This window comes from Scyliorhinus torazame, chromosome 8 (genome assembly GCF_047496885.1).
Source record: "Scyliorhinus torazame isolate Kashiwa2021f chromosome 8, sScyTor2.1, whole genome shotgun sequence".
In the NCBI taxonomy this organism is placed as follows: Eukaryota; Metazoa; Chordata; class Chondrichthyes; order Carcharhiniformes; family Scyliorhinidae; genus Scyliorhinus; species Scyliorhinus torazame.
Window position 1 is genome coordinate 133,527,965 of NC_092714.1, and position 25,988 is coordinate 133,553,952.

The following is a 25,988-nucleotide window of genomic DNA, read 5'->3' on the forward strand; positions in this document are numbered from 1 at the left end:
CCTCAAAATATTCTGTAGGCATCTGGCCCTCCACCCCTTCAGACACACCCACGATCCTCAAGTTATGCCTACTCACCTGTTTTCCAGGTCTTCAACCTTGGCTCTCAACCCTGTTAATCTATGATGTGGAGATGCCGGCGTTGGACTGGGGTGAGCACAGTAAGAAGTTTTACAACACCAGGTTAAAGTCCAACAGGTTTGTTTCGATGTCACTAGCTTTCGGAGCGCTGCCCCTCCCTCAGGTGAATGAAGAGGTATGTTCCAGAAACATATATATAGACAGATTCAAAGATGCCAGACAATGCATTAGCAGGTGATTAAATCTTTACAGATCCAGAGATGGGGTAACCCCAGGTTAAAGAGGTGTGAATTGTGTCAAGCCAGGACAGTTGGTAGGATTTCACCAGATGGTGGGCGATGAATGTAATGCGACATGAATCCCAGGTCCCGGTTGAGGCCGCACTCATGTGTGCGGAACTTGGCTATAAGCTTCTGCTCGGCGATTCTGCGTTGTCCAAGGTGGTGCGTGTGAAACTGGACCCGGGTCCCCAGGAGGCCATATTCGGGGTGTCGGATCAGCCAGGGTTGGAAACGGGAGCGGAGGCAGATCTCATAGCCTTCGCCTCATTGATCGCCCGAAGGCGGATCCTGCTGGGATGGAGAGCAGCCTCTCCACCCAGTGCCCTGGCGTGGCGGGGGGACCTGTTGGAATACTTGACCCTTGAGAAGGTTAAGTTTGAACTGAGGGGAAGCTCGGAGGGATTCGACAAGTCATGGGCACTATTTATTCACTTTCAAGAACTGGATAACATCGAACATTAGTTGGAGGGGTGGGGGGGAGGGGGGGCTGTGTAGATTAAGGGTGACTACAGGTAATCCTTGATTCCTTTTTGTCATTTGTTTATGTAAACATGCGGGCTGATGTTTGGGGGTTGGTGGGTGTATGGGATCGTTGTTATTATGGGGATTGACATATCTTGCTGATTATTGTTTATTGTTGATTGGTGTAAATGTGGGAGAAAATGTGAAAAAGGAGAATAAAAATATTTTAAAAATAAATAAATCTATGCCATCCTCTGCAGCTGCTCATCCACCGAGGTGAAAAAGGGCTGGGTTTGGAGAATTTGGCGTCGCCTGCAGCTCCATACCATCCTCCTCGCCAGTGTTAGTTCCCGACAGAGCAACCACACCGAAGCAATGGTAAAGGTTAACAAAAATGTTTAATCATACGAAACTGCAATATACAAACTCCACTCCCCGAAGGGTCTCCCGTGCCGACCAACACCTGGGTCGGGGTTTTATATTAAGGGAAACCCAGCCCCTTTACCGGGGCAGTTCGGATTCTTCCAAGGTAATGGGGAACCATCAAGGTGGATGGTCCACACCCTGTGGCCCTCGTGAGGGATACAATAGAAAGGCACGTAAACACAAAATGTTTATTTTCTTTAACATTAACCTTGGTTTTCCCTTCATAAATGCTGCATGCCTTGGAGGGTATTTCAAACGTTTTTTGAGGTTTCCAGCCTCAGCTTATTTTTTTTTTGCTTTTGTCACTTGATGCGAAGAATCTTAGGGCCACTCCTCTGCCTCCTGGCACCAGACTGACTGGTATGGCCGCTGGCCCACTGAGCATGGGCAAACATCGGAACGGGAGTTGGGCTTTGAAAAAGGCCGCGCATGCGTGGAGGAGGTCGGTCGACAAAGACGTGTCGGGCCCTGGGCGCGGGCATGCGCAGCAGGAGCCTCGCGCGGCCCATGGCTGGAGGGGCGGGCGCCAGTATGCAAACGAAGGGGGCCGGGCGCCAGCCAATGGGAGCGGGCGATGGGCGGAGGCAGTGCGTGCATGACGCGTCGGCCAGTGGGGGGAGGGGGAGTTAAAAGCAGAAGCAAAGTTGTGCGGAGCGGCATTTAAGAGAGAGACGGGCACAGGGGTGGAGGGGCAAGAGCTCAGGGAGCGGTTCCTTGCCCCAGCACAGCTCTCCGAGTGGGGAGGGCGGAGGTGAAAGACAGACACAAGAGGGCAGAGAGAGACCCTCACCTCGCCCTACCCAAACCCTCTTTCTCCAGCCAAAAGCCGCCTTCCATTTCCCCTACAGAAAGTTGGAGCAGAGATACCCACTTGACTGGAGAGTCGAATGTAGTCAAGTCCCAAAGCCCAGGGGCCTCGTCCGCGGCTTCCAGTTTGATTATAATACATTCCCCCCGATCTAACTCACTGAACACCCACTCCCAATCATCATCATGCCCATCTTACTTTTCCTCATAGACACGTCCGCCTCCATGAGCCAGCGCACCCATCTGGGCACCACCTATCTGGACATAGCCAAAGGCGCGGTTGAGACCTTCATGAAGGTAAAACGAAAAGGAATTAGAAGCGGTGTTTTGGGAGGCGGGGAAGCTAGGCCTCAGGCCCCGCGCTAGCGCCGAATTGAGATCCTAACTTGTCTCTCTCTCTCTCTCTCTCCCCCTCCATCTTACTCTCCCTTCCCCCCCCTGTAAACAGCTGCGAGCCCGGGACCCTGCCAGCCGGGGAGACAGGTACATGCTGGTGACCTTCGATGATCCACCGTACGGTATCAAGGTAAAAAGAAACCCCAGACCCTCATTCATGCTGGGCTTTTATTTGATTTGTTGGTTGGTGTGTTTGGGGAGAAAGGTTTCCCTTTCTCTCTCTCTCTCTCCACTCAGGCACCCTAACTAAACATGGCCGACATGTTCCTCCTGCACAGCTCCGGATGATTGGCGGGGAGGGGCGGTGGTTTAGACATGATTCTTCCCATGGACACGCCACCTTATTTAGCATAGGCGGGGGGAGGGATGTGCAGAAACTAACTTAGGGATGTTGAAAGGATGGCGCAGAACTCTGGTGATTCATTTTCAAAAGAGTTTGACAGATTTCTTAAAGGGGAATGACATGATCCATAAAGGGCAATGACAGGCAAGTGCCCAGACCTGATCCTTAAAGGGGAACGACAATCTTGATGCACTTTCTTGAGGAAGGATAGTCTAAGCCTCATGCTTTTTGTTTAAAATTACCCCTAATTTTTATATGGAAAAAATGGTCATGATATGCAGATACACACATAATTATATACAGACACGCAGCTACTGGACACAGAACAGGATATGACCAATAAGCAGGCAGGACACTCAGGAATAGGATCTGACTATAAAAGACACAAGGCACTCACACTCCGCCTCTTTCCACTGATGAACATCTAGAGAGTCAGTCAAGGGTGTTGTTACAATCTCACACCTCCATCACGTGGCTAAGAGCTAGTCTGGTTCAGTCAGACAGAGTAACCACACTTAAGTTAGCAGAGAGTTGAACTCGCAGAGAACTGTGCTAAAAATTAGTTTAAATATTTGAGTTGCACGTGGTATTAGATCTCTTGCGAGGCCATGATGTGATACCACTGACGCAATATCGTTTTTTAAAGGAAGGGGGAGAGCTAGAGAGAAGTGATGACATTTAGGAGGGAATTCCAGAGTTTAGGGCCTTGGTAGCTGAAGATTAAATGGGCAATTTTTTTCCCCCCAGTCTGTCAGTTTTGTAATTATAATTTCCAGGTAACTAGAAGTAATAATAATAATCGCTTATTGTCACAAGTAGGCTTCAATGAAGTTACTGTGAAAAGCCCCTAGTTGTCACATTCCGGCGCCTGTTCAGGGAAGCCGGTACGGGAATTGAACGTGCGCTGCTGCCTTGTTCTCCATTACAAGCCAGCTGTTTAGCCCACTGTGCTAAACCATCTCCTGGTACTGAGATACAAACACTAAAGATGGAAAAGATTAAAAATGCAGATGATGCAGTCTATTGAACCACTGATGAGCATTTCTATGTTGGCCATGTTTTTTGGATATTGTTGACTACTTGAGTGAGTAATGGGGGCTGGGGAAAACAGCTACTTTACAATGCAAAGAGGGAAAACTGGACAGCGGCATAGCTGTGATGCACTTGCTTTTCTTGTCATGGTCAGTTAGAGTGGTCGAGGCTTTGGTATAGGCCTTGAAGTACCACAAAATCATTGGGATGGAGGACGGTTTGGTGAACTAAAGGGGAATTTTTAAAGTAGTCTTACCTAGATTCAGACCACATTGGCTAATCTCACACCAAATGCCCCTTAGATCCAGTGCTGGTGCTTGGAGTGCAGTATTTTAATGCATTTGGGGCAGGGGGGGAAGGAAGGAAAATAAATTGAAATCTAGAGTCTATTCCACTGCTTTGTATATTAGACTTTTATTAATATTGTGAAGGTACTAATCTTTCAGAAAGTTCTATACCTTTTGTGTATGATACCCGGCTACAATATCCTGCGAAAACTGACTTCCTGCAACTTAAGTGATGAAAGAATTGGAAGCATTCTGAACCGAGAAAGCATGACGGAAATGTTTTATTTTTCAGGCTGGCTGGAAGGAAAACCATGCAACGTTCATGAACGAATTGAAAAATCTTCAAGCTGTAGGACTATCAACTCTTGGCCAGTCTTTAAGGACATCCTTTGATTTATTAAATTTAAATAGATTAGTTACTGGAATAGACAACTATGGGCAGGTATGTTTAACACAAGCAAAAATATCTAATAATTCTACACAAAAAACACTTGAACCCTATATATACACACACACGCACACTGTTGCAATAAAAACTCCCTATAATCATTTTTTTTCTCAGCTGTCCATGCAGGAAACCACCTGGATGGAGTTGGGTGAATCAAATCACATCATATTTGTGGAGCTCAGCAATGTGATTACCTGTCTTCCACGCCCCTCCTAATTGTTATGGATTAAACATGCTGTCTGATGTAGTACTTTGTCAGACAGAATCAGTAGAGCTCTTGTATGAAGGCTTGCTGCTGCTGCTACTTTGTGGTTAGTTATCTGATCTCAGCCAGTTTGGTACTGTGACAGTACCCCTGGATTAAGGGAAGGGAAAATCAACCTGGCAGTGATGCAGCAATCCATGCTACAAAGCACGTGGAAAAGATTGACCCGGAGAGTTGAATACTACAAATAGCAGACGAATGCCCATTTAGACAACTGAACAGTGGCTGGCAATTATGGGGTAAAATCTTAGCATGGTATCATCAGGAGAGGAGGGTCAAGCATTCAGTGGGTATGAGTTGATGCAGCTTTGCACAAGAGGAGCAGTGGGCCATCAGTCATGGGGTTTTAGAAATTCACGGCACAGAAGAAGGCCATTCATTCCATTACGTCCATGCTGACTGAACCTAATCCTATTTTCCAGCTCTTGGTCTGTGGCCTTGTGAGTTATAACTAATAATTATTATTATTAGTTGGATGATGAGCTGACTGAACCTAATCCTATTTTCCAGATCTTGGCCTGTGGCCTTGTAAGTTATGATACTTCAAGTGCATATTCATATGCTTTTTAAAAGCAATTAGGATTTCTGTCTCTACTTGCCTTTCAGACAGTGCGTTCCAGGCAGCCAACACTGAGTGAAAACATGTTCTTTCCCACTCCCTTTAATTCTTCTACCAATTACTTTCTGATCATTTCAGCCTATTAAATATCTCTCAAGTCATCCCATGAAGTATGGCCCGTCCTGCCCATGCCAGAGGGTTTCCCCCCAGTGAGGTCCATAGAGATCAGGAAAATTCTTTGTTTGATCTCTGATGTATGCTGGATTGGAGATCATACAGTTAGCCTCTGCCTCTAGGATTGCACAGTCTTCCCACTGATATTACCATGCATCAGCCTCAGCTGGATGTAAATTGAAGGAGAGTGTGTTTGGCTTGACAAGTGAGCTTGCTGTTGTTCAGCAGTCGAATAGCCTATTGATACATGCTCTTGGACATGTGCATTAATAATGACCCCTTTGGAATGTTACTGAATGTAATTGGTGGCAGAAGAACAGTACTCAAGCACAAAGTCTTTGACAGGAAGGAATGCAAAATCTAATGTAGGTCGGGTAAAAAGAGAAAATTGTGCTTTAAATTGTTCTCTAGTGAATTTCCTAGATTCGGCTGAGCATTGAGTTTAAATCTTGAATTCACAGTGTGTTTATGGCCATGGTGACTTTAAAAAAAAAATGCGGCAATAGGTCAGACTAACACTTGGAATTACATGATATTGCTTCCAAAATAACTTCTTGTACCATATTCTTTCTTTAAAAATTTTTTTTTTTTTTAGAGTACCCAATTCATTATTTTCCAATTAAGGGGCAATTTAGCGTGGCCAATCCACCTACCCTGCACATCTTTGGGTTGTGGGGGCGAAACCCACGCAAACACGGGGAGAATGTGCAAACTCCACACGGACAGTGACCCAGAGCCGCGATCGACCCTGGGACCTCGGCGCCGTGAGGCAGCAATGCTATCCACCGCCACCGTGCTGCCCCTCTTGTACCATATTCTTAAACTTTTATTGTGTGTGCATGTTGTCTGCATTTCTTAACTTCAGTCTTCAAAGTTAGGCTCTGAAAAGGGATGTGTGGTAACTATAAATCTCTGAAGTTTTACTGTGGTCGGCCAGTGTACATTTGTAGAAATTGACCACGTCAAATATGTATCAGTGCTGATTATCCTTGTCGTCCTTATTGACTTAACACCATGCCTCTGCCGATCTGCAACTGAAGGCAATGCTGGGCAACGATAACTGAAAGCACATGGTTTTGCGATTGGCATTGAAACCAATGTCTTGCCATTAATGCATTTTTAAAACATTTTTTAGAGTACCCAATTATTTTTTTTTTCCCAATTAAGGGGCAATTTAGCGTGGCCAATCCACTTAACCTGCACATCTTTGGGTTGTGGGGGTGAAATCCACGCAGACATGGGGAGAATGTGCAAACTCTACACGGACAGTGACCCAGGGCAGGGATTCAAACCCCTGTCCTCAGCGCCGCAGTCCCAGTGCTAACCACTGCACCACATGTCGCCCCCATTAATGCATTGTTGATAGAAGTGTGAAATTCAACTGCGAAAATTTTGCTCTACAGTGTTTTTAAGTATTCAGATATTTGCACCTACAATTTTTTTCAAGGTGTTTCTTGTGCCTGATCATTGCTGTTGATTTGGATTCATAATGATCCTGCTAAAGAAGAAGCCATGTACAGATTTGTATGTTCAAATTGAAAATACCAATAACATTCGATCACCAATTATGGGTTTTCATTGCAGCTTGAAAGATTCTGAATCCGTGATGGGCAACCTAGGCTAGTGGGTGGGCCGCATGTGTGGCCCTCCTTCATTTCAGCGGGCGGCAAGATTGAAATCGGGCATGCTCACTAACCATGACCCTTCAATAATATTGAATACATGGCAAATATTTCAAAACGGTTTATAGAAATTGCTTAATTGTTCCTAAATTACTAGAACTGTCATCATCTTCAAATGGTAAAAAGAAAATAAATATTTATTCTTGATTGGATGCAGAAGGGCGCACGGCTCTCACAGTCAATGTTGTGTGCAATCAGCACATACTTCACTTCATTTGCCCTTGCTTTAAATGTGTATTACTTCAGTAACGCCGATAGGAAAAAAGCTACGCGGTTGGAAATCAGCAGAATGTAGCAATTCTGCTCATGGGCAACAGTCAACATGTGTCTCGTGGGCTGCACTCGGAACCCGGATGGGTGGCATATGGCCCCCGGGCTGCAGTTTACCCACCACTGCTGAATTCTTCAGGTAACCCTGGCCTAGTTATCAGGGAATCTGTTGGGGAAGGATGTGACCTCACAAAGCATGTGGTTCTCTTTAAAAAAAAAACACGTGTTCCGTCTCAGAAGTGTAGATCTATATGTCTCCAGTTCAAGTGACGTAACCAATTTACTTTCATCCTGATCTGTGAATATTTCTGTGGCTTTTTTAAGCGTTGCTCTGGAAACAAAGAACTGAAGGCAAGAATTTAAAGTAGTTTATCCTTGTATATGAATAGCATGTTTCTTTCCAGAACCTAAGTGTTCGTAAATAAAAACATTTTGGACAGGGGTGAATTTGCACTCATCAAGTGCCTGTGAGTTTTACAGTACTGAACAAGATTCATCAGGTTCTGACGGTGATGGGAATAACATTCAGCTTGTTAATCCTCCATAAAGCAGTATTTGAAAAAATTATATCCCCTTTCACTTACATTTAAAAAAATATCTTCTTGCCGTGGCACCCCGAGGTGTGAACTGTTCAACTGTCTACTATTCCAAGCCTTGAGCTGCCCACTGGAAGATCAGTTTGGGAAGGCTTAATCATTGACACCAAACCTACTTCCTACTTACTTGTTCCCTGGCCCTAAAAAACTTAACTCTGATCAAATTTGCAAGCCACCTACATGCTGCTTTACATACATTGTAATGTGGTGATTTAGGGCTGAAGAAATTCTTGTGTAAGTAACTTCTCAGAATTTTTAACATTCTGGAAGTTGTGGAAAGCAGGATGAGCATTTTCTGTTCTAATCTTGCCCAACTCTAATAAGCAACTTGTGAAAGGTTTTAACTGCATAACTGAGTTCCTTTTGTAAGATGCTTGCTTCCCTTTGAATATCCTGCAGTAAGTTGAGCAATATTTGGACCTGAATAACTTTAAAATGCTTTACAGTGCTGCAAGGCCAGCTTGATTATTATTTTCCTCCTTTTCTGGCTGCATTTTTCGAATGCCTTGCTTGAGTGTCCTTCATTACCATGTCCAAGTAACCATTCTAATTGACTTTGGGCTGGAGTATTCCACCGTAAGTCATCAGAGCTGGGTTTGATCTGTCCTTGACCCAACGTTGCACACATTTTTAGAGTAAGTATCACCAAAGAGTGATCTGAAGTCAGCTGGGAGTGCTTGTTTGTATGGTCCAGCTATTTACAAAGTTAACCATCTGCACCTTGGATGTTCATATGTGGGGAGGGTCAAAATACACATTCAACAGAACCATGAACATTTTATATTGCTCCCTTGTGTCCTTTTGAAGATATATCTTGAGGTTTTAATCGATCAAATGGAATACTTCTCTCGTATTGGTGAGTAAAGGTAATTTTGATTGCACTTGTCAACAATATACCATAACTGTGACTCAACAATGAAAAAGCTTTTAGTTCTCACCAGATTTGAATTATATTGGTGTCTTTACCAAATATTTAATTCACACTAGTGAAGTGGAATTGACTTGAGCAGGGATTTAAATATGTGCTCTTTCCCTCAGGGCATTAGGGAGCCCTCCATCAGCTGCTGAATTGATTGTCGATGAGATTCTGGGCATGTTCAGTTTTAGAACTGTCTCTGCTTTTTAGCCTATTTACATTAAAGCATTTGTAACTTCGATTTGGAAGTAAACCATTAGTATTTAGCAACTTAAAACTTCTATCCATTGTGATAATGTCCGTTCCACTTGGGCAGGAGAACAGGAGCATGAAGATTAAAAGCTGTTTTTTGTTTTGTGCCGTCTTCTGTGTTGACAGGCTCAATGATGCAGTTTATTTTAAAATACATGTCATTTGATGGTTTACCTATATCCAAAGAGCAGATCAAGTTTCAGACTCAATCCTTGGTTTACTGACCTCTGCTGTGGCAGTCGTAGGGCTCATTGCTCAGAATGCATTTATGGATATAATTTTAAGTTGGACTTTGATTTTCCCCACAATACCCTGCTATTGCCCACATATGAATAATTGACTTTTGACTTTTATTGAATTTTGCTAATGAAATAAGACAAAGGCGTTGGGAAAGAGGAGCAAAATATAGGCGCCACTCCTTCCCCACCCCTGTGCTGCTATTGGCATGATGCATATGAAGTTGCACAAGTGTCCCAGATTTGATCTCTGTACTGAACCGGTCCTGGATTGATTGAATATGGCACTTCCCCAAGGGAGGTGAACATTTCATCTGGGGCTCTTGGTCCTGATTGTTGTCCACCTGTGAGAAAATGCTTGTGTGGCTATAATCTCCAGGACTGCTGACGCTCACTGTCAAAAGTTCACAGCTCAAAAGGCACTGCTTCAAAGTGGGGGAAGGGGGGGGAGGTCCTGCTTTTGAGCCTCCACTCCAGCAGAAATAAGAAAAAAATGATTCCAGGGTAGAAATAATGATTAAAGGGGCAGCACGGTGGCACAATGGTTAGCACTGCTACCTCACGGCACCGAGGACCCAGATTCGATCCCGGCCCTGGGTCACTGTCCGTGTGGAATTTGCATATTTCCCCGTGTCTGCGTAGGTCTCGTCCCCACAACCCAAAGATGTGCAGGATAGATGGACTGGTCACGCTAAATTGCCCCTTAATTGGAAAAAAAAGAGTTGGGTGCTCAACATTTATTTAAAAGTTTAAAAAAGAAAGAAATGAATAAAATTGTTTTGGTCTTTTTCATCTCTTTCCCCATCTCGTTTAAAACAAAACACTGCAGGTAAAGATTCAGCATTGCCCTTTCGTCATTATGTTTGAAAAGGTTCAGCGATATGACCCAGAGAGGCATTGCGGAATCAGAATATTATTGCCTAGTTGATTAGGAAGCAGATGGTCTCGCCTTCTGTACAAGCAACTTCGTTCTTTAATTCAATTTTTCCTTTCGCCCCCACCCCCATCTCTTGACCTTCTATGACAATGGATTTAGAAAAAAATGTTAATCACTGTGGAACTTAAAGCACCCCATAAAGATAGTGAGGTGTGCATTCTATCCAACTTGCACTATAATTTGGGAAGCACGGTAGCATAGTGGTTAGTACAATTGCTTCACAGCTCCAGGGTCCCAGGTTCGATTCCTGGCTTTGGTCACTGTCTGTGCGGAGTCTGCTCGTTCTCCCCGTGTGTGTGTGTGGGTTTCCTCCGGGTGCTCCGGTTTCCTCCCACAGTTCAAAGGTGTGCAGGTTAGGTGGATTGGCCATGTTAAATTGCCCTTGGTGACCAAAAAAGGTTAGGAGGGGTTCATGGGTTATGGGGATAGGGTGGAAGTGAGGGCTTAAGTGGGGCGGTGCAGACTCGATGGGCCGAATGGCCTCCTGCACTGTATGTTCTATGACTATGAGTTCTGTTGTGATAAGGTACCCAATTTTAACTTGTGTGACAAAAATATTAATTCAGTGCCATAAATGTGTTAACAGATCTCATTGCTTAACTGCACTGTTTAAATATCACTGGTTGGAATCTTTAAGGCAGGAAACTCCTTATTTTTGCTGTGCATTAGACAAGTTTTTTAAAAAATTGTTCCGTTTAAACATAAAGTGATGGATATAAAACTATAATTGCCAAATGGCTCAAAGAAAAACATCTGATTGATTAAGTTGGGCTGAGATGTCGTGGTCTGCAATAACTTTCTGCAGGTGGACAGTGGCTATCAGGTGAGATTTGTTTTGGCGGGGGAGGCAAATATTTTGAGAAAACAGGTCATGCCTTTGCAACCCTCAGTTCATGCAACGCCTCTGTGCCAAAACCATCACGTGAAAGGCATTCTGTACTGCAAGTATAAGTTGTCCATGACTATGTGACTATCTGTGTTCTGTTTTCCCTGTGTGCAAGTACTTAAATTCACTTTCAACTGGTGAAGCACATTTTCTCTGGCAACTGTTGAATCTCTTCAAATCATTTGAATGAATGCAGTCTAATTTTCTAAACACAGTCTTTTGCTCCAGTTCACAGAGCTAATGACTACATTTTGAATAAGCCTGTAACTTGGGGTACCCCAAAGATGCCCCCCCCCCCCCCAAATGTCGGACAGTGGTTGGCACTGTTGCTTCACAGAGCCAGGGTCCCAGGTTCAATTCCCGGCTTGCATCAGTGTGTGTGACGAGTCTCCACGTTCTCCCTATGTCTGTGTGGGTTTCCTCCGGGTGCTCCGCTTTCCTCCCACAATTCCCGAAAGACGTGCTGTTCGGTAATTTTGACATTCTGAATTCTCCCTCCGTGTACCCGAACAGGCGCTGGAAAGGGGATTTTCACAGTAACTTTGTTGCAGTGTTAATGTAAGCCTACTTCTGATAATAAAGATTATTATTATTTTCTCTTCCAATCCACCCCTGCTGAAGTCCAACCTCCCACCCCCACATCCTATACATTACTGTAGAAATTTACCGTCTCCCTTTCAGTGAGGCCTTTAAACTCACGTGCTTTACTGCAGCTAGTATTATGGAAAAAGGGCATGTCCTCCTTCGCTCTGCTCCTTTTACAATTTGCGCTGGAGCTGGGATCGCGTTTTGCTTCTCGAATTTCACCCAACCTGAGTCAGGAAAGTCGGGCGAGACGTTCGCTTCAGAATTTAAACTCAGCAAAGTCAGTACGTAGTAATAATCCACTGCTGATTACCACTCTTGCAAGTTATGGACAATAATCTTAAGCTTTTGTGAAAAACACTCATTAAATATTAGACCTCATGGAAACAAGAATATTCTAATTCTTTAAGGGGCACAGGAAGGACACAAAGCTGACTTGCAGTATATTGTTTGTTCTATAGTAGTAATGTAAAATTCAACAATTCCTTAACAAAGCAAAATTTCTGGCTCTGAGCTTTGTCGTCCCAATTTTTAACTTGGTATGTCACTATTCATCACTTGGTTTTTAAAGTGATGTTTATTGATCAGATGTGTTCCCAAATTCATTGCTGTCCATAATGCAATAAATAGGCCAAGTATTTGTACAAACCAGTAATAGATTTTCATGATTGCCTGAAGGAGCACAATGTCAGGAAAGGCTGCAGTATCAAATTGACACAACTGGCTGAGATCTGAGGCTTTCAATTTTCTTTTACTTCATGAATATAGAGACTGGATTTTTTAAATGCCATTTTTCAACTGGATCATAGCATTGGTAGACAAAATACATTCGTTTCACACCCTTCCTGGCAAAAGCACAAAAATCTGCACCTTGTATTCAGGCTGCCTCTGTTCCCAGAATGCTCCTGCAGTAATTTAAGCTCCATGGTATGAATATATTACTTCAACCAGAGACCGGCTGAGAGGTGGGTGGAGCGATAAGAGATTTGTCACAGGATAGTCAGTGTTTTATTGCAGTGCTGGAATTCTGTAATCTGAATTAATGATACAGGTTGAGACTTTCAATGGAGGGCAAAGTGTCATGTCTCTGGCTTCAAGCCTGAAAATATTCTGTTCATTTAGAACTTCTGTAAAATGCACTGAGGCAAAGGCAGAGTCAAACAATGCTCGTCATACAATTTAAATCCCCCAGTGCTGATTTCAGTGTAATGAAATATGAGGAAACTGGCAGGAGTTTTTTTGGGTTATTCTGGAGGCACAACAAAGATTCATCCCAAGGAGTAGGAAACATGCTTAGGGAAGGACAAGGCAGCCATGACTGGTGAGTGAAATCAAAGACAGCATAAAAGCAAAAGAAAAAGCATACAAAGTGGTGAGGATTAGTGGAAAGCCTTTAAAAACAAGCAGAGGACAACTAAAAAAGCAATAAGGGGGGAGAAGATGAAATATGAGTAAGCTAGCTAGTAATATAAATTAAAATAGGAAGAGTTTTTTTTCAATATATAAAAGGTAAGAGAGAGGTAAGAATAGACATTGGACCACTGGAAAATGAGGCTAGAAAAGTAGTAATAGGAAACAAAGAAATAGCAGAGGAACTGAATAGTTACTTTGCATCAGTTTTCACAGTGGAAGACACCAGTGGGATACCAGAATCCAGGAAAATCGGGGCAGAGTAGTGGCCATCACTAAGGAGAAGGTTGTGGGGAAACTGAAAGGTTTGAAGGTGGATAAATTACTTGGACTGGATGGACTACACCCCAAGGTTCTAAAGGAGATAGTTGAGATTGTGGAGGCATTGGTGGTGATCTTTCAGGAATCACTGGAGACGGGGAGGGCTCCAGAAGACGGAAAGTGGCTAATGTAACACCGCTGTTTAAGAAGGGAGGGAGGCAGAAGACGGGAAATTATAAGCCGGTTAGCCTGACTTTGGTCATTGCTAAGATTTTAGAGTCCATTATTAAAGATGGGATTGCAGAGTACTTGGAAGCGCATGATAAAATAGGACTGAGTCAGCAGGACTTCGTCAAGGGGGAGGTCATGTCTGACAAATCTGTGAGTTTGAAGAGGTAACAAGGAAGTTAGACAAAGGAGAACCAGTGGAGGTGATTTATTTAGTTTTCCAAAAGGCCTTTGACAAGGTGCCGCTTGGAGTTAAGATAAGTTAAATAAGTTAAGAGCCCATAGTGTTAAGTGTAAGATACTGGCATGGATAGAAGATTGGCTGACTGTCAGAAGGCAGTGAGTAGGGATAAAGGGTTCCTTTTCAGGATGGCAGCCGGTGACTAGTGGTGTGCCTTCGGGGTCACAATATACGTTAATGATCTGGAAGAAGGAATTGAGGAGACTTGCTAAGTTTGCAGATGATACAAAGATATGCAGCGGTACAGATAGTATTGAGGAAGCAGGGGGGCTGCAGAAGGACAGGCTCGGAGAGTGGGAAAAGAAGTGGCAGATGGAATACAATGTGGAAAAGTGTGGGATTATGCACTTTGGAAGGAGGGATGGAGGCATTGACTATTTTCTTTAAAAAAAAAAAAATTTAGAGTACCCAATTCATTTTTCCAATTAAGGGGCAATTTAGCGTGGCCAATCCACCTACCCTGCACATCTTTGAGTTGTGGGAGCAAAACCCACTCAACCACTGAGAGACTGCAAACTCCACACGGAGTGACCCATAGCGGGGATTGAACCTGGGACCTCAGCGCCATGACGCAACGATGCAAACCAGTGTGCCACCATGCTGCGCTGACTATTTTCTAAATGGGGAAATGCTGAGGAAATCAGAAGCACAAGGGACTTGGGAGTCCTTGTTCACGATTCTCTTAAGGTTAACATGCAGGTTCAGTCGGCAGTTAGGAAGGCAAATGCAATGTTAGCATTCATGCCGAGAGGGCGAGAATACAAGTGCAGGGATGTACTTCTGAGGCTGTATAAGGCTCCGGTCAGACCCCATTTGGAGTATTGTGAGCAGTTTTGGACCCTGTATCTAAGGAAGGATGTGCTGGCCTTGGATAGGGTCCAGAGGAGGTTCATAAAAAGCTTGTCTTCTGAGGAGCGGTTGAGGACTCTGGGTCTGTACTCGGAGTTTAGAAGGATGAGTGGGGATTTTATTGAAACGTACAGTATACTGTGAGGCCTGGATAGAGTGGACGTGGTGAGGGTGTTTCCACTAGTAGGGCACGCTAGAACCAGTGGACACAATCTCGGATTGAACGGATGATCTTTTAAAACAGTGATGAGGAGGAATTTCTTCAGCCAGAGAGTTGTGAATCTGGAGCTCTTATGCCGCAGAAGGCTTTGGAAGCTAAATCACTGAATGTCTTTAAGAAAGAGATAGATAGGTTCTTGATTAATAAGGGGATCAGGGGTTCTGGGGAGAAGGGGGGTTATGGGGAGAAGGTAAGAGAATGGGGATGAGAAAAATATTAGCCATGGTTGAATGGTGGAGCAGACTTGATGCCCCGAGTGGCCTAATTTTGTTCCTAGGTCTTTATGGTCTTATAGGAACTACCTGGGTTAAATGTTTGTACCGATCTATAGTCACCAAATGCTCTATTTGTTTGAGGCATGCTTTGTTGTCCATGAGATTTTCCTTCAAATGAAATCCTATGCAGGATTTTCTTCCATCACCAAGTTTGTTTTTCAATCAAGACCACCATTACACAGTACTAAACGTTTCCCACACAATGGAAGGAAGTAAAACATATACAGATCTCTTAATATTGTGATTTTATATCACAAGTCCAATAAAGTACAGCAATATTTTAGTGTACATGTCCCTACATATGGCAAAAATGTGGCCAAAATTTATTCCTGTCAAAAATTGAATTCCTTGCATTGATGTTAGATTGACCTTCTGCAGGATACTTATCCTCAAATAGAGCAAGTTGATCACTGTTGTGAAATTGTGAAGATTTGTGTCTTTCTATCTCCTTCATTTTTAAAAGGCAAAGCAAAGTAACTAACTTCTAAGCTTCAATTCCGGTGAGTTTTACAGCAATTTTTATCTTTCCCAGTTCTTGGTTGAAGATTTGTAGTTGAGTTATTTGGAATTGTTATTTGGGTAGGGCAGACCAGAAAGAAACAAACAGTTTATCTTGAACTAATTTATTCTCGAAAATGCATGATCATATTGGTGTTTATATTTGACGTTTTCACGTCCTTCGTGTCTCTTTCCCTCTCTGGAAGGGCAGGCCTGATCTGCTAAACAGACTCCTTGTCCCTGACTTGTGATTTTTGTCTATTATACTGCTGAGATAGGAACTACCTAGGTCCGCAGCATTATCTAATAGGCTACTGGTGGATTACCCTCGATATCAGTATTATCAGGCTCTTTGAGTATGAAAGAGGGGGTGGAAAAGAACCACCACAGCTGGGCCGAAGGCTGACTTCAAAGGTGTCCTTACCTACATTTACCTAGTAGTAATTAGAAGGAAGGTTTGGTCTCACTTCTTTCCTGCCCCACACCCCTACTCCAAATTGCCAGAGTCCAAATGCTGCTTGTGATATTGTTACTGTTATCCTGATTGGATTGGTGAACTGTGCAAACCAAGCATCAAATCAATCAGTGGTCATATCTGTAATATATAAACACCAGGTCATGTGTTTACTCACTAAGCCATTGGGGGAGCATTTGCAATTTGAAAGCCACCTTGCTGCTTTGGAATCCTTCATTAAGCCATTCTTGATCACTGTCACTGTCTATGTGGAGTTTGCACATTCTGCTCGTGTCCGCGTGGGTTTCACTTCCACAACCCAAAGATGTGCAGGGCAGGTGAATTGGCCACGCTAAATTTCCCCTGAATTGGAAAAAAATGAATTGGGTACTCTAAATTTATTTAAAAAAATTTAAATCCATCAGAGTTCCTTACTGATGTTTACATACTCTGGAGGTCACTTCTAACCATATTACATTTGCCAGAGTATATCTGCCTCGACTTTCAAATAACTTTTGCAAAATGAATGAATGATATTTTGGGGTAAATTAACCGATCCCACACTCAAGCTGTGATCATAGGGTGTAATTGTCAGAGAATCAGTGCAGAGTTTCCGACATGCATAAGTGAACAATGCTCACACAATGGGTGGCTGGGTGTACAGAGTACAAAGCGAGGGTAAGTGAAAACAAGTCACGAAAAGAGGGACTTTAATGGCTTTGCAAGGAATGCTAGGTGGATTCACTTAAGTATTCAGTGCTGCAAGGATTAGATTGAGGAGAAATTGCATAAATGAGTCTTGTGTTCTTTGAAATATAGAAGTATAAGAGGTGATTTGGTTGAGTTTTCTTGAAAGGGTTTGATAGGATAGATTGATGATAACTTTCCACTGGTGTGAAGTCTAGCACAAGAGGTTGTAACTTTAAACTCAAAATCACTCTTTGTCAGGCAAGAAGTTAGGAAATACTTTTTTGTGAAAATGTTGATAGATCTGTGGCACTCTGGCCCATAAAGAAACAACAGATGTATATCTTGTACTTTTAACTCCCAGATTTTTGTTAGCTACTGATATTATGGAGCCAATGTGGGTGGAAAAAAAAAAATATTTATTAAAGTTTTTTAACAGAATTTTTCTCCCTTACAAACAATAAACCCCCCCCCTAACAAAAAAAACGAGAAATCGCGCAGAGCAAGATATATACATGGCAAAGTGATATATTTACACAGCTTTGTACACTGGCCCTCACCCGTACGTGCCAGTTTCCCCAACCTTTCATGTTATCTTTTGCTCATCCACCCTCCCAGGCAGTCCCCCCTCTTCCCCCTCCCCCTCCCAGGACGTCCCCCCCCCCCCCCCCCCCCAAGGTTGCTGCGGCTGCTGACCGACCTTCCTCTAACGCTCCACGAGATAGTCTAGGAACGGTTGCCACCGCCTGTAGAACCACTGCGCAGACCCTCTCAAGGCGAACTTAATCCTCTCCAGCTTTATGAACCCAGCCATATCATTTATCCAGGATGGGGGGGCTTCGCCTCCTTCCACATTAGCAAGATCCTTCGCCAGGCTACTAGGGACGCAAAGGCCAGAATGCCGGCCTCTTTCACCTCCTGCACTCCCAGTTCGCCCACTACCCCAAATACTGCTAGCCCCCAGCTTGGCTTGACCCGGACTTTCACCACCTGAGATATTGCTCCCGCCACTCCTTTCCAGAACCCCTCCAGTGCCGGGCATGACCAAAACATATGGACATGGTTCGCCGGGCTCCCTGAGCACCTTCCACATCTGTCCTCTACCCCAAAGAACCTACTCAACCTCACCCCCGTCAAGTGCGCTCTGTGGACCACCTTAAATTGTACCAGGCTGAGCCTGGCACACGAGGAGGCGGAATTAACCCTACCTAGGGCATCAGCCCACAGACCTTCCTCGATCTCCTCCCCCAGCTCCTCCTCCCATTTACCCTTCAACTCTTCTACCAGCGCTTCCCCCTCTTTCAACTCCTGGTGTATTTCCGACACCTTGCCCTCCCCGACCCATACATCCAAGATCACCCTATCTTGAACTTCTTGTGCCGGGAGCAACGGGAATTCCCTCACCTGTCGCCTCACAAAAGCCCTCACTTGCATATATCTAAAGGCATTTCCCGGGGGTAACTCAAACTTCTCCTCCAGTGCCCCTAGGCTCGCAAACGTCCCGTCGATGAACAGGTCCCCCATTCTTCCAATCCCCGCCCGATGCCAGCTCTGGAACCCCCCGTCCATCTTCCCTGGGACAAACCGGTGGTTACCCCTGATCGGGGACCACACCAATGCTCCCATTGCACCCCGGTGCCGTCTCCACTGGCCCCAGATCCTTAGCGTTGCTGCCACCACCGGGCTCGTGGTATACTTTGTCGGCTAGAGCGGCAGCGGTGCCGTCACCAACGCCCCCAGGCTCGTTCCTTTACAGGACGCCATCTCCATCCTCTTCCATGCTGCCCCCTCTCCCTCCATAACCCACTTGCGGATCATCGCCACATTTGCTGCCCAGTAGTAGCTCCCCAGGTTTGGCAGTGCCAACCCTCCTCGGTCCCTACTGCGTTCCAGGAACCCTCACCTTATTCTCGGGGTCTTATTCGCCCACACATACCCCATAATACTCCTGCCTACTCTCTTAAAAAAACACAAACTGAAACCTCGAAGGACCACCATTTTGACCAACTGCACTCTACCCGCCAGCGAGAGTGGTAACATGTCCCATCTTTTGAAATCCTCCTCCATTTGCTCCACCAACCTCGTCAGATTCAGTTTATGTAGGGTCCGCCAACTCCTGGCTATCTGGATCCCCAGATACAGAAAGCTCCCCTCCGCCCTCCTCAGCGGTAGGTCCCTTATCCCTCTTTCTTGGTCCCCCGCCTGTAATACAAAGAGTTCACTCTTCCCTACATTGAGCTTATAGCCCGAAAACTCCCCAAACTCCCTTAGGGTCTGCATGACCTCCACCATCCCCTCCATTGGATCCGCCACGTACAGCAACAGGTCATCCGCATATATAGACACCCGATGCTCTTCTCCCCCTCGGACCACCCCCCTCCATTTATTAGACTCCCTCAATGACATGGCCAATGGTTCGATCGCCAACGCGAACAACAGGGGGGACAGGGGGCACCCCTGCCTCGTCCCTCGGTACAGTCGAAAGTACTCCGACCTCCGCCGGTTCGTCACTACACTCGCCATCGGGGCTCTGTAAAGGAGCTTAACCCAATTGATAAACCCTACCCCGAACCCAAACCTACGCAGCACCTCCCTGAGGTACTCCCACTCTACTCTGTCAAAGGCTTTCTCCGCGTCCATAGCTGCCAGTATCTCCGCCTCTCCCTCCTCCGATGGCATCATGATCACGTTTAAGAGCCGCTGCACATGGTGTTTAGTTGCCTGCCCTTTACAAATCCCGTCTGGTCCTCGTGGATTACCCCCGGGACACAGTCCTCGATCCTCGTGGCCAGCACCTTTGCCAGCAACTTTGCATCCACATTGAGGAGCGAGATCGGCCTGTACGATCCACATTGCAGTGGGTCCTTGTCCCGCTTTAGGATCAAAGAAATTGTGTGGGTGGATAGAGGTAAATGTAATGGAAGGAATCTTGTGCAGCCAAGGTATCATTTGGTGAAGATTTTAATGGAAAAAAAAACTAATTGTAAATCAAGACTGCAGAAAATAATGGTTGCAGATAAGAAACTGTTGAAAGCTGCTGTTTAAATACAAAGGAAGTTTTCCCAACTTTACTGTCAACATTTTCTTCCAGTCCTGCTTGTTGTGTTCCTAAAAGAAATGTAAGTTTTGAACAGAGCACACTGCTTCAGATTAATTTTTGTTTAATGGGATGTGGGCGCTACTGGCTAGGCCAACATTTATTACCCATCCCTAATTGTCCTTGAGAAGATGATGGTGAGCTGCTGCCTTGGATCGCTGCAGTTCCTGTGGTGTTGGCGCACCTTCTGTGCTATTCGGGACGATTTTGACCCAGTGACGATGAAGGAATTGTGATATATTTCCAAGTCGGGATGGTGAGTGACTTGGCGGGGAACTTGCAGATGATGGTGTTCCCATATATCTGCTGCCCTTGTCCTTCTCGATGCTAGAGACCACAGGTTTAGAAGGTGTTGTCGAAGGAGACTTGTTTGCACACACTGGCACTGTGTATTGGTGAATGTTTGTGGATGAAGTGCCACTTGAGTGGGCTGCTTTGTGCTGGATGGTATCAAGTTCTTTGCATATTGTTGACGCTCATCCAGACAAGTGGAGAGCATTCCATCAGACTCCTGACTTGTGCCTTGTGAATGGTGGACAGGCTTTGGGGAGTCAGGAGGTGAGATACTCTTTGCAGAATTCTCAGCCTCTGAAATGTTCTTGTAGCCACAGTATTTATACAGCTAGATCAGTTCAGTTTTTCAAATGGTTTAACTGCCAAGATGTTTATAATGAGGGTTTCAATGAGAATGTGTTGAATGTCAAGGGGAGATGGTTGGATTCTCTCTTGTTGGAGATGATCATTGCTTGGTACATCTGTAGCATGAATTTTGCTTGCCACTCATCAGCCCAGGTATGAATGTTGTCCAGGTTTTGCTACATATCGGCACAGACTGCCTCAGTATCTGAGGAATCGCAAATGGTGCTGAACATGGGTAGCACAGTGGTTAGCACTGTTGCTTCACAGCGACAGGATCCCAGGTTCGATTCCTGGCTTGGGTCACTGTCTGTGCGGAGTCTGAACGTTCTCCACGTGTCTGCATGGGTTTCCTCAAGGTGCTCCGGTTTCCTCCCCACAAGTCCCGAAAGGCGTGCTGTTCGGTAATTTGGACATTCTGAATTCTCCCTCTGTGTACCCGAACAGGTGCCAGAATGTGGCGACTAGGGGCTTTTCACAGTACCTTCATTGCAGTGTTAATGTAAGCCTACTTGTGACACTAATAAAGATTATTATTACATTATGCAATCATCAGAGAATACCCCACTTCTGACCTTATGATAAAGGAAGGTAATTGATGAAGCAGCTGAAGATGGTTGTGCTGAGGACACTACCCTGAGGAGCATCTGTGGTGATGTCCTGGAACTGAAATGATTGACCTCTAACTGCCATCTTGCTTTGTGTTGCGTATGACTCCTACCAGCGGAGAGTTTCTCCCCTGATTCCCATTAACTCCAATTTTGCATGGGCTCCTTGATATCACACTTCAGTCAAATGCTGTGTTGATGTCAAGGACAGTTACTCTTGCCTCACCTCTTGCGTTCAGCTCTTTTGTCCATGTTTGAACCAAGACTGGAGTGAGGTCAAGAACTGAGTGACCCTGACGGAACCCAAACTGAACATCAATAATATTAGTGTCACAAATCGGCTTACATTAACACTGCAAAGAAGTTACTCTGAAAATCCCCTAGTCGCCACACTCTGGCGCCTGTTTGGGTATGACATGTTAGGTACACTGGTATAACACTGGCTGCAACTGGATACAGCATAGATCAAAAAGATACTCCAGACCTTGAAATTAGTTCAGTCAGGTTTATTGAACTGATAGCACAGTTCTCTGTGAGTTCGATGCTCTGCTAACTTAAGTGTTGTTACTCTGTCTGACTGAACCAGACTATCTCTTAGCCACATGGTGGGGGTGTGAGATTGTAACAACACCCTTGACTGACTCTCTAGATGTTCATCAGTGGAAAGAGGCGGAGTGTGAGTGCCTTGTGTCTTTTATAGTCAGATCCCACCCCTGATGTCCTGCCTGCTTATTGACATGTCCTGTTCTCTTTGTCCATTAGCTGCTTGCCTGTATATCATTGTATGTCCCCGCATATCATGTTTGGATGACATATGTGAATGTATTTACAAGAATAGGCCAATATTAACATATGTTTACATCCACTGCATGTACATATGTACATGTGAATACAGCTGTCTAATGCGAGAACACAGAACATAGCAAACAGAACAAATGTTCATAAGTCCAGTCTCTGTGGCTTGCATCTGATCCTGGTCGACTGCCGGAGAGGTGGTGGTGGGGACGACAGCGCCTTGATGGGCGGGTTTGAAGCCTGACTGGTGGCCTCGTGAGTCGAGATATCAGGAGGTGGCAAAACAACAGAAGGAAACGGAGAAGAATGTGGTTGCGGGCAGGCAACTTTGCGCAGTGCCCATCTGTTTTGTCGCACAACAGAACCATCAGCCAGACGCACAACACACGAGCGGGGGACAGCCTATCGAACAACGACAGCTGGAGCTGACCAGCCTCCATGACATGTGTCTGCCGGGGATAACACGGGCAAATAGGTGGTATGAGCATCATAGCCCTGTTTTTGCCGGTCTCGGAGTTGCTGCACTTTCTGCAGCACCGGGAGGTGATCCAGGTTGGGCATGTGTATGGCTGGAAGTGTCGTTCGCAGGACCTGTTCATCAGGAGTTGAGCCGGTGACATGCCAGTGGACAGTGGGGTCGCCCTGTACGCAAGCAGCGCAAGGTGAATGCCAGACGCAGATTCCGCGATGTTGCAGATGAGCTGCTTCACTATGTGCACCCCTTTCTCAACTTTTTCGTTTGGGTGCGGATAGTGTGGGCTGGAGGTGATGTGTTTGAACTGATACGACTGGGCAAGCAGAGACCATTCATGGCTGCTGAAGCATGAGCCATTGTCACTCATGACAGTGAGTGGGATACCGTGCCTGGAGAACGTCTCCTTACGGCCTTGATGATGTTCCGAGATGTGAGGTTTGAGAGCTTCACGACTTCAGGGTAATTGGAAAAATAGTCAATGATTAACATGTAATCACGACCATTTGCATGAAAGAGGTCGATGCCAACCTTGGACCATGGAGAGGTTTCGATTTCATGCTGCTGAAGTGTCTCATTACTCTGCGCTGGCTGGAAGCGTTGACAGGTTGCACAGTTAAGGACCATGTTCGCGATGTCCTGGCTGATCCCGGGCCAGTAGACAGCCTGCCTGGCTCTGCATCTGCACTTTTCCACACCCAGGTGGCCCTCATGGATTTGACGGACCACCAAGCTCTGGAGACTGTGTGGAATTACGATCCGGTCCAGTTTGAGGAGGATACCATCAACCACCATCAGGTCGTCCTTTACATTGAAGAATTGAGGGCACTGCCCTTTTTGCCAGCCATTGGCTAGGTGTTGCATAACGCGCTGCAAGAGGGGGTCCTTGGCTGTCTCCTAACTGATGCGAATCACCTTCTCATCAGATGCCGGGAGGGTGCTAGCACACAGCTGCACCTGTGATTCAACCTGTGACTCAATTAGCCGGATGACGTTAAGTGGATCACTAGGCACGGTGATGGAGCGGGACAATGTATCGGCAATGATGAGCTCCTTGCCAGGCGTGTAGACCAGGTGAAAGTCTTACCTTCTGAGTTTGAGGGGGATGCGCTGCAACCGAAGCGTCACGTCATTAAGATCCTTGTGGATAATGTGGACCAGGGGCCTGTGGTCCATCTCGACTGAATGTCAGCAGGCCGTAGACTAGTCGTGAAACTTGAGAATGCCAGTGAGAAGGCCCAGGCATTCCTTCTCGATTTGTGCATACCTTTGTTCAGTCGGCGTCATAGCCCTTGATGCGTAGCCAACCGGTGCCCAGGATGAAGTGTCATCGTGTTGCAGCAGGACCGCACCGATGCCATCCTGGCTCGCATCTGTCGAGATTTTTGTTTCCCTGTCTGGGTCGAAAAATGCCAACACAGGTGCAGTGGTGAGCTTGGCTTTAAGCTCCAACCACTCTCCCTGATGGGCCGCCTTCCACCCAAAGGCAGTGGACTTCTTCGCTAGGTTCCGTAGGGCCGTGGTGTGTGAGGCCATGTTTGGGATGAACTTGCCCAGAAAATTGACCATGCCCAGGAAGCGCAATACCGCCTTCTTGTCTTCCGGGATCTTCATGGCTGCGATGGCCTTGACCTTGTCTGTGTTGGGGCACACGCTCTGCTGAGCGATCTGGTCGCCTAGGAACTTGAGTGTCGAAATGCCAAAGCAACATTTAGCCTTGTTCAGCTTCAGGCCATTGGCGTGGACACGGCGGGATACCTGCTGGAGACGGGAAACATGCTCCTCAGATGTCGTGGACCATATGATGACGTCGTCCATGTACACACAAAATCCTTCAATGCCCTCCATCATCTGCTCCATGATTCTATGGAAGATCTCCGAGGCCGAGACAATGCCGAAAGGCATACGATTATAGCAGTACCTGCCAAACGGTGTGTTGAAGGTGCAGAGCCTTCTGCTGGACCCACCAAGATGGATTTGCCAGAATCCATGTGACGCATCTAACTTCGTGAAAAACTTTGCATGTGCCATCTCACTGGTGAGTTCCTCCCGCTTCGGGATGGGGTAGTGTTCACTCGTTATATTCTGGTTGAGATCCTTGGGATCAATGCAGATACGCAGGTCTCCAGAGTTTTTTTTTTACCACCACCATCGAGTTGACCCAGTCAGTCAGTTTGGTTACCCTGGAAATGACCCCCTGCTGCTGCAGCTCCTTGAGCTGTTCCTTCAGGCGCTCCTTCAGTGGAGCCGGGACCCGGCGTGGTGCATGGACCACTGGCTTGGCATCAGGTCGCATTAGCATCTTGTACCGATATGGCAAAGTGCCCATCCCGTCAAATACATCTGGATACTGAGTGAGGATGTCGTCAATGCCAGCTTGAAGATCCACGTTGGAGGATGTCGTTGAATAAACCCGCTGCACCAGGTTTAACTTTTTGCAGGCATGCGCGCCCAGTAGGGATGCCCTGTCTGGCTTGCCAATTTCAAACCTTCGCCGTGCATGGGTACTCTGGTTGGAGACGAGTAGATGGCAGGACCCCAGTGCCGTGATGGCGTTACCGTTATAGTCCAGGAGCTGGCAGGCTGCTGGAAGGACCTTGGGGGAGGCTTCTTGATGCATTTAAAGTCTGCCTGTGAGAGGAGGTTGGCAGAAGCACCTGTGTCCAGCTTGAACTGGATGGAGCAGCTGTTGACCTGCATCACTGCACGCCATTTGTCCTCCGAATCCACAGCGAGGATGGATTGAATGGAGATGAGTTGGGTGTGGCATGTTCATGTGTGGTAATGATCCCCTTGGACTCCAGGCACTCGTCCTTTGGATCCATTGTATGCCAGGATCAGAATCCTGTAATCGTCGTTGCACATTCTCAACGTGCCATCGTCAGAATTGGGAGCGCTGACCTCTGACTGGTGGTGCAGACCTGCACAAGGCTGCATAGTGTCCAGGCTTCCCGCAGTTTAAACATCGCCTGCCTCTTGCAGGGCAGTGTCCCTTTAAGTGGGCGTTGCCACAGTTCGGGCACGTCATGCGTCGTCGTCGTGACGCGGTGTACGACGTTGCACGTGCGCAGTGCGGTCGGCTGACGTCTGCACCTGCGCAGTGTGGGTGTCGGCCGCTTCGTTATCCCATTCACGTCGCGCATGCGTGGGGCTCCGGGAAAAATGCGCGAAATGGCCGCTTTCATCAATGCTGAGGCGCTGCATCCGGGAGATGGCCTGCACACACTCTGCCTCGGGGGAGGCAAGTTTCTCATTTTGAGCCGATTTGTGTTGGGAATACCGATTTTTCTGTGTGCTCATGCACTGTACATGTTTCAATCGCGACTGGCGGGGTCATG

The 25,988-nt window shown here is 46.0% G+C and overlaps 1 protein-coding gene across 6 annotated transcripts in view; it reads left to right on the forward strand.

The window, feature by feature from the left end:
• The first annotated feature begins 1,892 nt into the window (after window positions 1-1,892).
• Window positions 1,893-25,988, forward strand: part of ints6 (integrator complex subunit 6) — a 202,364-nt gene continuing 178,268 nt past the window's right edge. For 2 of the 6 annotated variants that reach the window (XR_011948714.1, XR_011948713.1), the window contains exons 1-3: window positions 1,900-2,352; window positions 2,504-2,581; window positions 4,406-4,555. Coding sequence is in view for 4 of the 6 variants with exons in the window: in XM_072514209.1 (XP_072370310.1) it covers window positions 2,242-2,352; window positions 2,504-2,581; window positions 4,406-4,555; window positions 6,155-6,418 (603 nt within the window). In the remaining 2 variants the exon portion in view is untranslated. The other 4 variants (XM_072514209.1, XM_072514210.1, XM_072514208.1 and 1 more) reach the window with 4 other exon arrangements.